The following is a 15819-nucleotide window of genomic DNA, read 5'->3' on the forward strand; positions in this document are numbered from 1 at the left end:
TGATGCTGAGGAAGAGGAGGTAGTAAAACATGCATAGGTTCTTCTGGACCTCCTGTTAGGCTACTAATATGGGTCACAGAAGATGCTATTTATTCTCAGCATTGGTTGTTATTCCCGAAGACAGCCAAATGCCATCTTTAGTGTTGTGTCTACTTTTTGAACTACAGTTGTACAGATATGTTTGGCCTTGTGCATTGCATGGTTCCAGGCATCTAAATACAAATAGTCCAGCAGACTGAAGTTTATTGGGTGTCACTAGGTAAATGTGTCAGTAGTAGTCATATTTGATGCTGTTACTTGTTCAGTCACCATTCATTCTGGAATTACGTTTGGGAACTGAAGACAAAGAATGCACTAAGCTCTTTTCAAAGCAAGTACTACTTGCACTCACTGTTATAGAGGAGTCCTGGTTGACCATTCCAGCTGAGAGTGTACAGAGAAACATTCCCAGTGTTTTTATGACCATAACAGGAAGTACTGTTTGGGGGTGGTGTGACTCACAGAGATTGCAGAGGTTTGTGAGGCTACTTGGATGAATGACTTCTTGTATATTAAGGACCATGGGATGGAAATGGGGCTGCCAGACCAAGCTTACATCAGTCCTTCCAACCTGTTTCTGGATGGGTTTGGACGTTCTTGGTTTCTCATCCGGTGTCTGCTGGCATGATTGTAGTCCTGACTGGTAGCACTTTGAATGCTGCCTTCGTCTGCTTTATGTACCTGCTCAACAGAAGGGTCTGCAAAAATGTCATAGCAGTCCTGCCTTGCTCTCTGCCCCCTTATAAACTGTCTGTGGCATATGTAGCCCTGCGATTAGATGCAAGTGAGTGATGTTATGGATCATGCTTTTTTACAGAATGCAAACCTGTGTTCTCAAACCCTGCACAGCAATGTACCTTAGCAGCTTTTAGCAATATGCATTTCTTATGCCATGAGAATGCCTCCAGCTTTGCCGCTAGTTGTCTTAGAGACAAAACGGCAGCAAAAATGTCTTATTCTGCTGTCTCATGCCTCCCACCTTTGGGAGTAATTTTGCTTTATCTAGTACAAGTGTGCAGCTCCTTCAGCCTGTCTGTATGCTTAATGTCTGCAACTCCCTCCCTTGTAGTCCCTCTTGGCAGTGACAGTACAAGATCAATAACTCCTGCCTTGCTTGTCACTACTGCCTGTAAGGCTTTCAGTTTCCATATTGGAAATGGCCTTTCCTAAAGAGCCTAATCAATATGCTGCTCTGAGGCCTGTTCTTGTTTGCTATATATAATCTGGACACACACTGTATGTGTGCGTGCTTGTGCACAACAGAGACAGACAATGAGCTGGTGTTTCTCTCGCTAGCTGGGAGGACACTGCTGTGCTTTTCTTTTTCTGTTTCCCTTTTCACTGCAGCTGCTGTTCCAAGACTCTGGTCTGCCTTGCTTTGCTTTCTGGATATGTGGCTGCTGTGAGACACAAGCTATCCAATTGCCTTGTGGGAAAATCTCTAGGCTATATTGGGTGTCTGACTCGCTTCCTCTTCTCTGCCATTTCTGCCGTTGGCAGGTGACCTGTTGTGAAAACTTAGCAGGAGGGACGATGACAAGTACCATCCCTTCCAAGAAGCCTTACCGCAAGGCTCCTCCACAGCACCGTGAGATTCGGCATGAGCTGCCCATCCTGCACGATAACCAAGATGGTGTGATTTTGGCAGAGCAGAGTCAGGTAACTGAAACCAGGGCTTCTAAAGGCCTGGTCCCTGTCCATGAGCAGAAGGGGTTTAGTTACACCAAAGCAGGTCATCCCAAACAGCAGATGGATGGGTATGAGGTATGCAACGTTAATTTTTCTTCTTCCTGGTCCCTGGAGTCAAACAGTGACAAAGAAATAGCAGGGTGCAGAGCACAGCTGAACCTCAAGAGTCAGACACTGCCCCCTGTGTTGCTTCACAGGGAGAGAACGGGAAAGCGGAGTGTGAAGCACTGCCGGCGGCTGAGCCGCAGGCAGCTTAGTAAATTCATGAGCCGGAGCGCAGAGACAGTTGTGGTGTCCGGAGATGAAGGCCAGAAGCCAAACTGCTCCTTCAAAAGCAGAAGCTTGGAGCGCTCGTTGATGTTCAAAGAGCCTGCTGAAGTCTTAGCACCTAGAAAGTTCCACACCCCACCTATCCACCTGCCTCTCAAAGGCATCCTGAAGCAGACAGATAAGCTGGAAGCGCAGCCTGAGAACTTGCATAAGTCCCTCTCAGTGGAGACTCTGGCTCATAGCCGCTGCTCACGCAAGTATAGTGATCCGCAGGTGTGCCTCAGCAGGCAGGATAAGCCCACTCCAGAGCAAAACAGCATCAGCAGGCCTGAATCCATCAAACGAAGAGAAAAGATCACAGAAGAGAAGCTTCAGTTCTCCAGGTTCCTGGATGAGATCACCCACAGTGTGCTGAGCCCTGTCCACTTGCATTCATTGGGACAGCGCAGAGGAGGTGAAGGAAGCCAGGGATCACCCACTTCTCCCAGGTGCTCCATACCAGAAGAGCAGAAGGAAAGTTGGCCTGAGTGTGCTAAATGGACAGCCAGGAAAAGCCCTCACCTAAGCAGGAAAAAGGTGGAGTGGAGGAATGAGGGAGCTGGAATGACATCCTGCCGGAAGAAGTCAACAGAGGAAACAGAGAGAGCTGCAAGGCTAAGGAGGAAGCCCGTCCTGGTGAGATATGACAGCAGGGAAGAGTTCCTTTCCATGGAGAGGCAGGTGGTGGATCTAAGTCAGTATCAGCAGCAACATCTGGCAGGTATTTGTCTGGAAAGGGTGTCTTCTGAGCATCAGCAGCATCTGCCTTTGTCGAAAACACCTAGTCAGGAGGGAGGGTGTAACAAAGGGCCTGACTGTAGTAAGCAGCCTTTGCGGCAAGCGTGTCTGCAGTCTCTAAGTTGGAAGCCTGGCCACAAGTCTGTGCTGGAGTCAAGCTACATGGAGAAAAGCTTCTTCTCACCTCCCTTACACAGGAACCAGGAGGAGGGCAGTATTTCACCTAGTATCTCCCCTTCCTTCAGCTTAGCATTAAACAAGGTAGGTACTCGATAAAGAAAGAACAAGGAGCACATGGCTGTAGTTAAGCCCCCCTCTTACAACTCTGGGCACTGGGGTGGGAAAGTAATTCTGTCTGAGAGGTCTTACCTTGTGTTTATCCATCTGTTGAGGAATTGATTTATATCTTGGTCTCCATTTGGTCTTTTCTGTATGAGGAGGTGATTCACATAATGGGAAACTAAGCTTCCTGCTTCTCCAGTAGACCATCCATTTGAGCTGAGAAGGTGCTAGACTTTGGGCCATCCAGACTGCTCTGCATTGGCATTTAGGATGGCTGATCTTTTTCTGTATTTTCCCCCACTGTTTGCTCTGCTGGAATACCTCCATTCAGAGTGGAGAACAGAACAACTTTCTATCCATTACATTGGCCTTGACACTAACATCCTTTGTTCTTTATCAAAACTCTTGCCTGCCTTTGTTATCTGCCTGCAAGGCTGCAGAGTGCCAGATTGCTGAACCAAAGTGTGTATATTTGGGTGGGGAGTCTGTGCTGCAGCTTACTTGTTTGGCCAGTCAGCCTAATAAATGCCACAGGCTTATGGATGTGTGTGCTTGAATGTGCTCTCTCTCTCTTAAGCTGCCAGCCACTTTCTTATCAAAAAAGAGCTTGTTGGTCAAGTGAATTCCAACAGAATGCTACCATTTATTTGCCCAGGTTTTTTGTTTCTAATTTCAAACCTTGAGGATCCTGGGAGGTTGCACTTTCACTGGGTGGTCTTAGCCTAATCTATCTCTTAGCCTAATCTATCTCATAGTACTATTGTGAGGATAACATTGGGCAGGAGGACCATCTACCTGTAAGCACATTGGAAGAATGGTGTGATTAACATGTAATTAAAAATAAAATATTGACAAGCAATATGAAGTGCCTTGGCTGCTCCCTGGGACTTTAAGAAGGCACATTCCAAGTCTGTGGGTCATTCTCAGTTGTTAGGAATGTCAGAAGTGAAGACTAGGGTTGTAGCACAGGATAGTGCATGCCTGCCTCTCCAAACATAATTATGATTTGAGTGAAAAGGATATCAGTTAATTGTTGTGAGCCCTCTGACATGTTTTTAATTGAAAGAGAAGCATGCAAACACCTAACTAAGTAGCTTTGTAAGAAATCCATCTGATGGTATGCAGAATTTAGCTTTAACCTCCAATCCATTTCTTGGCCACAGGGTCCAAATGTACTTTTTTGCCTCTGGTAGATAGCCTCTGAGAATGTGGGACATGAGTTGCCCGGAGTTCTTTTCCTGTGAATGAAAGCATTCTATGTCTCCTTCTGGCACTTGTGTATCTCACTTTGCACCTCTAGAAATTGACCCATCTATTTTAAAAGATTTTACTTCTGTTTCCTCTTTTGCACAGGAGCCCCTGACAGATGCAGAAAGGATGAAGTAAGTATCCTGCTCTCTTCTTGTTCTCACATTGTTTTGCAACTCTGTATGTGCTCTTCTGTTTTTGAGGTTATCATTTTTGTGTGATGGCATTTTCCTGCTTTGAGACTCTTTAACAGAGCCATTCTAAGAATATTTTCCTGGGAGTAAGTCCCACTGAATAGACTTGAATAAGATTCTGAAGTAGACCTCATTAAGACTGCTCTCTGAGTCTTTCAAGATGGATCAAATGGATAACAGTTCCCAAGTTTTCATTCTCACATAGCAGGTGATGCGCTGACAGAAGGGACCATCACATAGGTAATGTAGATGCTAGGTCTAATGGAGAGAGAAGTCCAGCTCAATAGGCATTGAAAAAGTACTGCTGAGCCTTTCTGTAATATTGCTGTGGTGAACAGTAAATGGTTAATGCTTTAACCTGGTCTGAGAACCTTGAGTGACAGGGGATTCAAATGGAATTCTACATTTGAGAGTGTCAGTTAGGAATGGCAGTTAAGAATGACAATTGACAGTGAAGAAGATTAAGCAGAGAGAGAGGATCAAGAAGGATCTTGAGTTAGGGAAGTGGGATGCGTGGCCTTTTCCTGAGGGAAACGGCTTCTAGAAAGGGTAGTGATCCTATCAAGTTTGAGGGAAATAGCTCCTAGTAAAGAGGGTCAAGAAGACTCCTCAGTTTTAAAGACTTCTGTATAACTAAAAATGATTTTTTTTAACAAACTACCTATTGGTTATATATATACACATTTACCTCATTCTTGTTGCCTGTTCACCTTCTAACTCCTAAACCTGATACCTACATGACCATTTTTCCTCAAAAGCAACATAAAGCCATTTGCTTGGTTTGACTTTCTCCAAAATGGTGATTAGCACATGCAATTCACTGCCACAGGAGGTGACAGTGGCTACAAGCATAGCCAGATTCAAGAGGGGATTGGATAAACATATGGAGCAGAGGTCCATCAATGGCTATTAGCCACAGCATATTGTTGGAACTCTCTCTCTCTGGGGCAAGTAATGCTCTATATTCTTGGTGTTTTGGAGGGACAGCAGTGTGAGAACTTCTAGTGTCCTGACCCCATTGGTGGACCTCCTGATGGCACCTGGGTTTTTTGGCCACTGTGTGACACAGAGTGTTGGACGGGATGGACCATTGGCCTAATCTAACATGGCTTCTCTTTTGTTCTTATGTTCTTATTGACTTATTATCAGCCTCTTATGTGCTGCTCTCAGACAAAGACAAAAGAAGGATTTTAGTCCAGTTCCCAAGGCTGGGTCAGCATGTATATGCATACGCACACACACACATACAAACACAGACACCTTTAAACAACTGGCTGGGCAGACAGATAAACAAAGAAGAAAGAAAAGGGGCTATTCAGCCAAGGAAAAGATAAAGGGAGCCAAAAAAAAAAGTGGGAATCATCATATAGCAAAAATATAGCTTCTACAGTTAGATAGAGCTGTAGTAAGAAGAATAAATAGAGAAGCACCTGCTTAGTTTTGAAAAAAAATATTCTTAACACTATTTTAAAGCACCTGCATTTAAGCATAATCTATTCTAATTTGTTTAGAAACTTACTTCACCCACTCTCTGTGAAAGGTAGGCAGGCAAAATATTTGCAGCAGTTCTGTCTTTTAAAATTGCCTTTAAATCACCAAAGAACAAGCCAAACAGGGATATGAGTGGAGGACTGTCAGCCAGGTGGAGATGAGTTTATGTTGACTTATTTCATTTTGATAGCACCATGTAAATTATTAAGTAAGTTTCAGTTTCCAGTGGAGGACACCTGAGATGTGTAGCCCATCTGGCTGCTGTGTTTAATCTGGATACTGTAAACTAAGAAGGAACTGCCGGCATGGCTGGGTGGTCTGCTGCTGAATGTAAGGTTCTTTCTCCAGTGTGGCCAGCTGGAATATATTTTCCCTGTTCCAAATATATATGCTTCTGTATTCTTGCCAGTACTCAGAGGGCTTGCTGCTTTTATGTGTAACCTCGATGGCACAAACTCCAGAAGACTCTTTTTCAAGTACTGTAGAACACTGCTATTAAATATTCTTAATCACTTGTAAAATATCTCTTTTTATGTCTGCCTCAAACTGCTGATCCCCATTTCCTCCTGAACTGCCTTTAGAATTTTCCAGCTGGAATTTGAAAAAAACTGGTAGGAATCCAGTATGGCTTAGTGATGCCAAGTCAGTAGTATGAAAAACCTTTTCCCTGTATAGAGCATTCTGTACTTCTTTGTCTGGCAGGTGGTCTTAGGGTTGGTTAGAGTTTGGTTTTCCCCTTAAAGGCAACACACACTGCTAAGTTTGAAATTTATTTACATCTTCTATAATTATGGGGGGGGGGGGTATGTGCATTTCTTATATCTTGATGGTGGAAAGTGCTGTCAAACCACAGCTGACTTATGGTGACCCCACAGGGTTTTCAAGGCAAGAAACAGAGGTGTTTTTGCCATTACCTGCCACTCTGCCTCATATCTGGTGGCCTCCAGTCCTTTCTTGGTGGTCTGCCATCCAAATACTGACCAGCACCAAACCTGCTTAGTTTCTGAGATCAGACAAGATTGGGCTAGCTTGGGTCATCCAGGTCAGGGCTCATATATCTTAACACATTTTTATCTACTCTTCATCTAAGGAGCTCAAGGCAACTTCTTCAACTCTTCTTCAGTTTTATCTTCACAATGGCCTTGTGAGATGAGATAGGCTGGGAGAATGACTGGCCCGAGATCACCTATTGAGCTTCAAGGCTGAGTGAAAGTTTGGACCTGGATTTTCTTGGCACTCTAACCACAACCCCACATCATCTGTCTAAACATGCTCCCACATTATACGGCTTTTTCCTACTGGAAGGATGTTTGTTTTTCAATTTTACTGCATGGGAGGTGCACTTACAAGAACATTAACAAAATTACAATCATTTCAGAGATTGTTATGAGAGTTTATGTGGGAAAAAGTGAGCAAACTCCTAAGATGCACACACAAGTAACCTACTGCAAAAATATTTTCACCTCTTGGAAAATATCTTCTCTGTACCTTTCCCTCTTCTCAGCTCAACAGGGAAGGCAGTATAGACCATTTCTTGAGTGGTGTCCACATACATCTCAAATGAAAGTGAGACTAGACTGTGTGTGTTGATGCCTACAACACCTGTAGGTCACTAAAGGATATGTTGCTTGCCTTAGGTTGCTGCAGCATGAGAATGAGGAGCTGCGTAGACGTCTGGCCTATGTTACCAACAAAATGGAGGCAATGGAAAAGGAGTTGGAGTCCGGCCAAGAATATCTGGAGCTGGAGCTGGGCCAGAATCGTGAAGAGCTAGAGAAGTTCAAGGACAAATTCCGTAGGTATGGCCACTCCAAGAACTTCAAGGGTGACAGAAGGGGACTGAGTTGTTTCCTAACACTCCAACTGCTTTCTGCTTGCAGGCTTCTTTCCATGGTTGTTGAGGGAAGCATTAATATGTCTTCAGCCCATCTACACAATAGCTATTATTATTAGTAGTAGTAGTATCATCATCATCTATAGTCCATCTTTCTCACATGGACTCAAAGTGGATTACACAGAGTGAGTCAGTACAATGGATAGGATGGGGTATTCAATAAACAGTACAATAGGATTAGCGTTGTAGAACCAGTCAGAATTCTATTAGTCTTATGAATCTTGTTGATCATCCTGTGCCTGGAAAGTCTTGTTTTTTTAAGGGGGGTTGGAAATAGTAAATGATCTCAAGAAAGCACTTGAAAAGCCAGATTTTCCTTCAGCATAATCTTATCCTATAACTTACTGATTTCTTTTGCCTAAGAATGATGCATACATTATATTATAGATGTCACATGATAAGATCTGAGCCTAGAAGTGAACGAAATCCACTCTGCTGTATGAAGCATAGTGTTGAATCCTACCAGTTCCCAGTGCAATTTGCTCATGGATGCAGATTTTCATTGCATTCCACATCCCCCTCTCCAGCAACCTTTTTTGACCCCCCTCCCAAAACTGATGCTGGAGGCTGCAGGACCCCTATGAAGATTAAGCTGTGCAGGCTTGGTGGTGGGGAATTTAAGAAGAGAAAATAGCTGGTTTCTTTACTGCAGTCCCTAAATGGTTTTTTGTCCATGCATCCAAAAGGAGCTGCTTGGGAGAAGGGGGACATGGAGAATATATGTTTCAGTTGGTAGAACCTATTGTTCCAGTTGCCTTGAGTTGGTAGGCAGTTAGAACTGGGGAAGGTGTTGTGGTGAGGGCCCCCGAGTGGAAGTTTAGGAGATTTCTCCTCCCCACCACCACCCCAAACCATTGTAGTTTGGTATAGTGGTTAAGTGTGTGGACTCTTATCTGGAAGAACCAGGTTTGATTCCCCATTCCTCCACTTGCACTTGCTGGAATGACCTTGGGTTAGCCATTAGCTTTGGCAGAGGTTGTCCTTGAAAGGGCAGCTGCTGTGTGAGCCCTCTCAGCTCCACCCACCTCACAGGGTGTCTGTTGTGGGGGGAGAAGATACAGGAAATTGTAAGCCACTCTGAGTCTCTGATTCAGAGAGAAGAGCGGGGAATAAATCTGCAATTCTTCTTCTACAGAACTGGGCTTGAGTTGATATTTGATAATATATAGAGCTAGCAGAACCAAGTTCCTCAGAGGAACAATGGGGAATCTGGCCAAGAATAAATCTGGGGAATAAATCTGCAATTCTTCTTCTAGTTCAGAACTAGGCTTGAGTTGGTATTTGACTCAGTTCCTGATATATTGAGCTGGCAGAACCAAGTTCCTCAGAGGAACAATGGGGAATCTGGCCAAGACCTTCCTCCTAATATTTGTTCTCTTCAGGTCTTCAGACTTGTTTCCTCTCCAAACTCTTATTCTCTCTTCAACCAGCATTCCACTCCTCTGTAGACAGATGCAAATCAAGTTCTTAAGTTTGCTGTGTAATAAGACTAAACCTATGTACACAGCAAACATGTGGAAACTTGTAAGCTGAAGCTGTAGTGTGCCTCCTTTATGAATCTGCATTTCTTTCTTTCTTTCTTTCTTTCTTTCTTTCTTTCTTTCTTTCTTTCTTTCTTTCTTTCTTTCTTTCTTTCTTTCTTTCTTTCTTTCTTTCTTTCTTTCTTTCTTTCTTTCTTTCTTTCTTTCTTTCTTTCTTTCTTTCTTTCTTTCTTTCTTTCTTTCGAATTTATATCCCGCCCTTCCCACGAGTGGCTCAGGGCAGAAACCATGGTGGTTCTTAATTTAATAACACAGACACTGATTTTTCTGTTTCTAGATTGCAGAACAGTTATACAGCCTCACAAAGAACCAATCAGGACTTGGAGGAGAAGCTGCATGCCCTGGTAACTGAACTGCTGAACTTGTTGAAATAACAAGTTTTATTAATTTTTCTAAATATTACACACAGTAAGGGAAAGGGGTTGCGGGATACAGGATAGGACAAGAGTATTATAAGTTCTACATATTATTATCTTTTCTCTTAAAATCATCACCAGTAAGTCTTGAACATATCATTATTAATTTTGCATACATTTTCTCAAGTTCTAATATTTCTTCTGGACCTCAAACATTTTTTCAATCAATATATGTTTTATTTCTGTTACAGACTCTATATTATAAAATCTAGGTATACTGGTCCTTAAAAATAATTCAATAATAAAGTATTACTTCTTTTCTTTAAGTATAATAAATCATGTTCTTATCTTATTGATTCAATATATTTGTCACTTTAAACTATTTACTAAATACCTTCATCAAGCTATGCACATTCTAAAAATCCAGAAATATCTCAAAAATATGTTTTTTCCCCAATAAATCTATTACATACCTATCTTCCAATAGATTTAAACTTCCTCCATATTTAATTTTTGTACCTCTTATCACCAAGATTTCAATCCAACATTTATTTCTTAACCCTACAATTTAATCTGAGCCTCTTCCCAATAATACCCCTAAGAATTTCAAATCCTTCCTTTCTACCATTCCAACATTTATTGCTGTGTAATAAGACTAAGTCCGGATGGCATACATCCAAGAGTTCTGAAAGAACTCAAAGGTGAACTTCTGGATCTCCTGACAAAAATATGTAATCTTTCATTGAAATCTGCCTCCGTTCCTGAGGACTGGAAGGTAGCAAATGTCACCCCCATCTTTAAAAAGGGTTCCAGAGGAGATCTGGGAAACTACAGGCCAGTCAGTCTGACTTCAATACCGGGAAAGTTGGTAGAAACCATTATCAAGGACAGAATGAGTAGGCACATTGATGAACACGGGTTATTGAGGAAGACTCAACATGGGTTCTTTAAGGGAAGATCTTGCCTCACTAACCGTCACAGTTCTTTGAGGGGGTGAACAAACGTGGACAAAGGGGACCCTATAGATGTTGTTTATGTTGACTTCCAGAAAGCTTTTGATAAAGTTCCTCATCAAAGGCTCCTTAGTAATCTCGAGAGTCATGGAGTAAAAGGACAGGACCTCTTGTGGATCAAAAACTGGCTAATTAATAGGAAGCAGAGAGTATAAATGGGCAGTCGTCACAGTGGAGGACGGCAGGGCTCAGTACTGCATCCCATGCTCTTTAACTTGTTCATTAATGATTTGGAGTTGGCAGTAAGCAATGAAGTGGCCAAGTTTGCAGATGACACTAAATTGTTCAGGGTGGTGAGAACCAGAGAGGATTATGAGGCACTAAAGGGATCTGTTAAGGCTGGGTGAGTGGGCGTCAACGTGGCAGATGAGGTTCAGTGTGGCCAAGTGCAAAGTAATGCACATTGGGGCCAAAAATCCCAGCTACAAATACAAGCTGATGAGGTGTGGACTGGCAGAGACTGACCAAGAGAGAGATCTTGTGGTCATGGTAGATAACTCACTGAAAATGTCAAGACAGTGTGCGATTGCAATAAAAAAGGCCAATACCATGCTGGGAATTATTAGGAAGGGAATTGAAAACAAATCAGCCAGTATCATAATGCCCCTGTATAAATCGATGGTACGGTCTCATTTGGAATACTATGTACAATTTTGCACCTCAAAAAGGATATTATAGCATTGGAAAAAGTCCAGAAAAGGGCAACTAGAATGATTAAAGGTTTGGAACACTTTCCCTGTGAAGAAAGGTTAAAACGCTTGGGGCTCTTTAGCTTGGAGAAACGTCAACTGCGGGGTGACATGATAGAGGTTTACAAGATTATGCATGGGATGGAGAAGGTAGAGAAAGAAGTCCTTTTCTCCCTTTCTCACAATACAAGAACTCGTGAGCATTCAAGGAAATTGCTGAGCAGTCGGGTTAAAACAGATATAAGGAAGTCCTTCTTCACCCAAAGGGTGATTAACATGTGGAATTCACTGCCACAGGAGGTGGCGGCGGCTACAAGCATAGCCGGCTTCAAGAGGGGATTGGATAAAAATATGGAGCTGAGGTCCATCAGTGGCTATTAGCCACAGTATATTACTGGAACTGTCTGGGACAGTGATGCTCTGTATTCTTGGTGCTTGGGGGGGGGCAAAGTGGAAGGGTGTCTAGACCCACTTGTGAACCTCCTGATAGCACTTGGGTTTGGGTTTTTTGGCCACTGTGTGACACAGAATGTTGGACTGGATGGGCCATTGACCTGATCCAACATGGCTTCTCTTATGTTCTTAACAATTCTACCCCGATATCTTTCTTATTCATTCCTTTCTTATTTTTAAGCAACCTTTTATATGTTTTTCCCCTCACCACCAGCAAAATCTAAATAAATCCCTCACAATATCACAATCTTTTCTTTCTTTCTCCAAACTGTCCAATTTTTAACCAAAGCTTACAAATTTTTAACTACATCTCTAATAATCCATTTCTCACAAAGTCCAAGGCTATATTAATTTCTTCTCCATTTCTGACAATTCAAAATTTATTCATCTTTCTTTTTTTAAAGGTCTTCCAATTTTTAGCCAGTCCTAATAACATGCATCTGGTAAAATTTCCTGGGCTGTTGTGTTTCTCTTTCTTTTTTTGGATCTTTGAGGGACATTCCTCCTCCTCTCTGAAAAGGTGTTCTTTCTCCTTGAGAATCCTCAATCCAATTCTACCTTTGACCCCTTCATGTCCATTCAGTAAAGAAAAGGAGCTGTGAAAGTTTGTGCCAATCCAAGAACCTTCTGCCAATTATTCTCTTTTACAATATTTCCACTTTTCACTTTTATTTCAGTTTAAGTCTTTAAATCAGTCCACTTTATATTCTCCAATCAAAATCCAATGTTCCACTTCATTTTTCCTCCAGTCGCCAAAAGGGATTTTTATTTTTCTTCAATCTCAAGCCCCGTTTTAGATTTTTAAATCTTTTAACACTGAGAAGGGGGGGGGGGTTTGAGGAGGACTAATGATGTCACTCCTCCCCTCCTTTTCTTGACCTTTTCCCCGATTCAAAGCAGCTAATGGAGTTTTCTTTCTTGCAAAAAGAGAAATAGTTCAGTGACTTACTTGTAGATGTTTCATTCAGTGTAGAATATTGCTATTTAATCCTCATTGCTCTTGGACTAATGAGCGGTTCACTTCTAGTGCCATTGCGAAAATGGCAACTGCGCGATGGAGCTGGAGGCAAAGAAGGTGCTACGAATCCCACACCTGTCGGAATTCTGCGCCACCATCACACCTCTTGGTGCCAGAGATCTTTACCTGGGTTTCCAGTAGAGCTCCCCTTGAAGGGGCCCCTCCGTTCACACAGTTCAGAAGAGCTGCCGGGAGGAACTCGGAAAGCTGCTTCTGACCCTGAAGCCAACGTGACCCGGAAGCCTGATCTGCTGAACTTGTAATGGGGAGAGTGGGGGCCAAGCCCTGTCTGATAGGGGCAGGGCTTGTAAGGCATAGCAATATTGTGCAGTAATACCCAAACACTGATGTGTCAGATGTGGTCTGTTTACTAGGTGAGGATGAGATCTTCTGTGTTGTGTGCTGTGGAGTTTCGGTTCTTCTGCATTGTAGCTATATGTAATTTTGTCTTCTGTCAGTTTTTTTTTAAAGTGCTAGACATGTGGTATGCTGTTTCCAACAAGATCTGGGTGGGGCAGTTCATCATGGGTTGTAGGCTATCTGAATGTAGCCAACATTTGTATATTGTGTGCATTCATAACACTCATGGCTGTTTCTTTTCTCTCTCCTCTCTCTTTCCTCTGCCTTCCTATGCTGCTGCTGGCATACGCTGGGTGCGCTCACCTCTCAGGCCTCTCTCAGTCAAAGCTGGATTTTTGCAGTTGCGTCTTTTCGTTTGTGTGTTTTTCTTTCTCTTCTTCACATGTCTCAGCCTGTCCACATCCATTGTTGTTCACATGCTATTCAGCCTCACTTGCACTGTCCTTGCCTTGGGGTCCCAGAAGCTCAAACTGCCAGCAACTTGAGTTTGAATAAAACATCTAACTTTGGAGGTTTGGCTTGTGGTAGTCCACAGATCCCAGCACGTGTTGCTACATGTTACATTGAGCCATTGCCTAGATGACACTCTGTATGGGAAAAATTGGAGCCCAGCCTGTGTTACTGTCTCTGCAGAGAGCAACAGTAATGTATTACATTGGAAAATGTTACATTCCCTTCTTTTACCTTGGCATCTCTATTAGTGGTTATACATTTTAAAGGTATCAAAATATATTAATACTTTTTAAACAACTGCCCTTTCTGAGCTTCAGTCATTGCATTCTGCTTTAAATATGTTTCACTCTTCACTGGATTATCCCCCCACTTCAAAGTATGAGGACATCCCCTGCAAAATTCTTCTGAACTTCTCTGCTGAGAATTTCAGAGAGGCTGGCACCTTACACATTTCTCTTTAATTGGAGATCATTGGAGGAGCCTCAGGGAGTAACTTAACAAGCCCTAGAGGAGTGTGCACATGCAGGGCCTTTCATCCCACTTTAAATCCAACATCCCTCTCTGATAATTTTTGCAGAGCATCTGCACCCTACTGAGTCCATTCATGTTCCATCTGGCATACCCCTCCATTCTTCCCATAGGAAGGTAACGGGAGGGTGGTTCAGTAGTTGCAAAGTTAGTGAAATTTATCACTGAGGCAGAGTGATTTGCCTGGGTATCTTCTGTGTTGGTGCCAGAGGAGTCTTTTGCAGGATATGGGAGAAGACAGAGGGGCCAGAGCTACTAGTATCAAAATAATAATAATAGAGCAGGTGGTTCTTGATTCCTTTCACTTAAATCTTGGGGGGGAGGGGGGCTGCTAAATGTATAACTTTGCAATGCTTTCTGTGTTCCACAATTCTGTGATTTCAGTTCACAAGGACAAAAAAGGTATATTGGATGCAACATTGACATCCCACAGATCTGTTTTTATTGGAATAAAAGCCAGTTTTTAGTTCTTAAGTCTGTAAAGATAGAATTTCACTAGGCATTCCAAACCTGAGAGCCAGAATTTCCCAGGGCAGAGCTTTCATTGCTCTTTCCCCCTCCTTGTAACTGAAAGAATCAGAACAAATTATGTAAGAAAATAATTGCTTTATTTGCATAAGAATATATGCAAATACTCAGTTGTTTTGTTGGGGATTGTGAGACACTTGGAAAAATGAAAGAGGTGTATAAAGGTGGGGAGCAGGAACTGAACATCATGGTCTGAGAACTTAAGACTTAGAAACCCTAGGAAGACCCATCGATCCTCTGGTTTTAACGCCAAAACTGTGGCAAGAGTGTGTTTTTCTCCCCCTACCCCATAACTAAAAAGACTAGGAAAATGCTTCTTTGTTACAATGTAAACAAATTGGGGAGGGAGGTCTGCAGAAGGTGCTCTATTCTATAATTAAAGGCCATCTGTGGGAGGTGCAAATAAAACCCAGTAGGTTAAACTTTCATCCCACCAGTTGCAGAATGAACTGCTAGCAGTTGCTGTGCTGGGCTTAAACAGGAAAAGGTTTGGGCAGGAATTAACTAAATGGGAGCTGTGCTAGTCACTAGTCCAAGGGTGTCGAACTCATTTGTTATGGGGGCCGGATCTGACATAAATGGGGCTATGTCAGGCCGGGCCATGTGTGTACCTATTTAAGATTAAGTAGCAGAGATATGAACTTTTTAAAGGACACAGACAAACACAACTAAAGATTTTTTTTTTTTAAGTAGGAAAGGATAGGTCTCCTGTACAAGCACCAGTAATTTTTGACTCTGGGGTGACGTCGCATCACGATGTTTTCACAGCAGACTTTTTTATGGGGTGGTTTGCCATTGCCTTCCCCAGTCATTTACACTTTCTCCCCAGCAAGCTGGGTACTCATTTTACCGACCTCAGAAGGATGGAAGGCTGAGTCAACCTTGGGCCAGCTACCTGAATCAAACTCAGGTCGTGAGCAGAGATTTCAGACTGCAGTACTGCAGTTTTACCACTCTGCGCCACTTGTTGGTCATAAATGCTGAGATGCAGAAGGA

At 42.7% G+C, this 15819-nt stretch overlaps 1 protein-coding gene across 8 annotated transcripts in view; it reads left to right on the forward strand.

Moving 5' to 3' along the window:
* The window catches only part of TJAP1 (tight junction associated protein 1), an 83210-nt gene that overhangs the window by 59727 nt on the left and 7664 nt on the right, over nucleotides 1-15819 (forward strand). For 5 of the 8 annotated variants that reach the window (XM_060244394.1, XM_060244420.1, XM_060244415.1 and 2 more), the window contains exons 4-8: nucleotides 1540-1698; nucleotides 4411-4439; nucleotides 7628-7789; nucleotides 9703-9769; nucleotides 13625-13654. In XM_060244394.1, coding sequence (XP_060100377.1) covers nucleotides 1573-1698; nucleotides 4411-4439; nucleotides 7628-7789; nucleotides 9703-9769; nucleotides 13625-13654 — 414 coding nt within the window. In that variant the 5' untranslated portion in view covers nucleotides 1540-1572. Of the gene's footprint in view, nucleotides 1-1539; nucleotides 1699-4410; nucleotides 4440-7598; nucleotides 7790-9702; nucleotides 9770-13624; nucleotides 13655-15819 lie in introns of all 8 variants that reach the window. The other 3 variants (XM_060244424.1, XM_060244431.1, XM_060244398.1) reach the window with 2 other exon arrangements.

The sequence above is a fragment of the Heteronotia binoei genome, chromosome 1, assembly GCF_032191835.1.
Source record: "Heteronotia binoei isolate CCM8104 ecotype False Entrance Well chromosome 1, APGP_CSIRO_Hbin_v1, whole genome shotgun sequence".
NCBI lineage: Eukaryota > Metazoa > Chordata > Lepidosauria > Squamata > Gekkonidae > Heteronotia > Heteronotia binoei.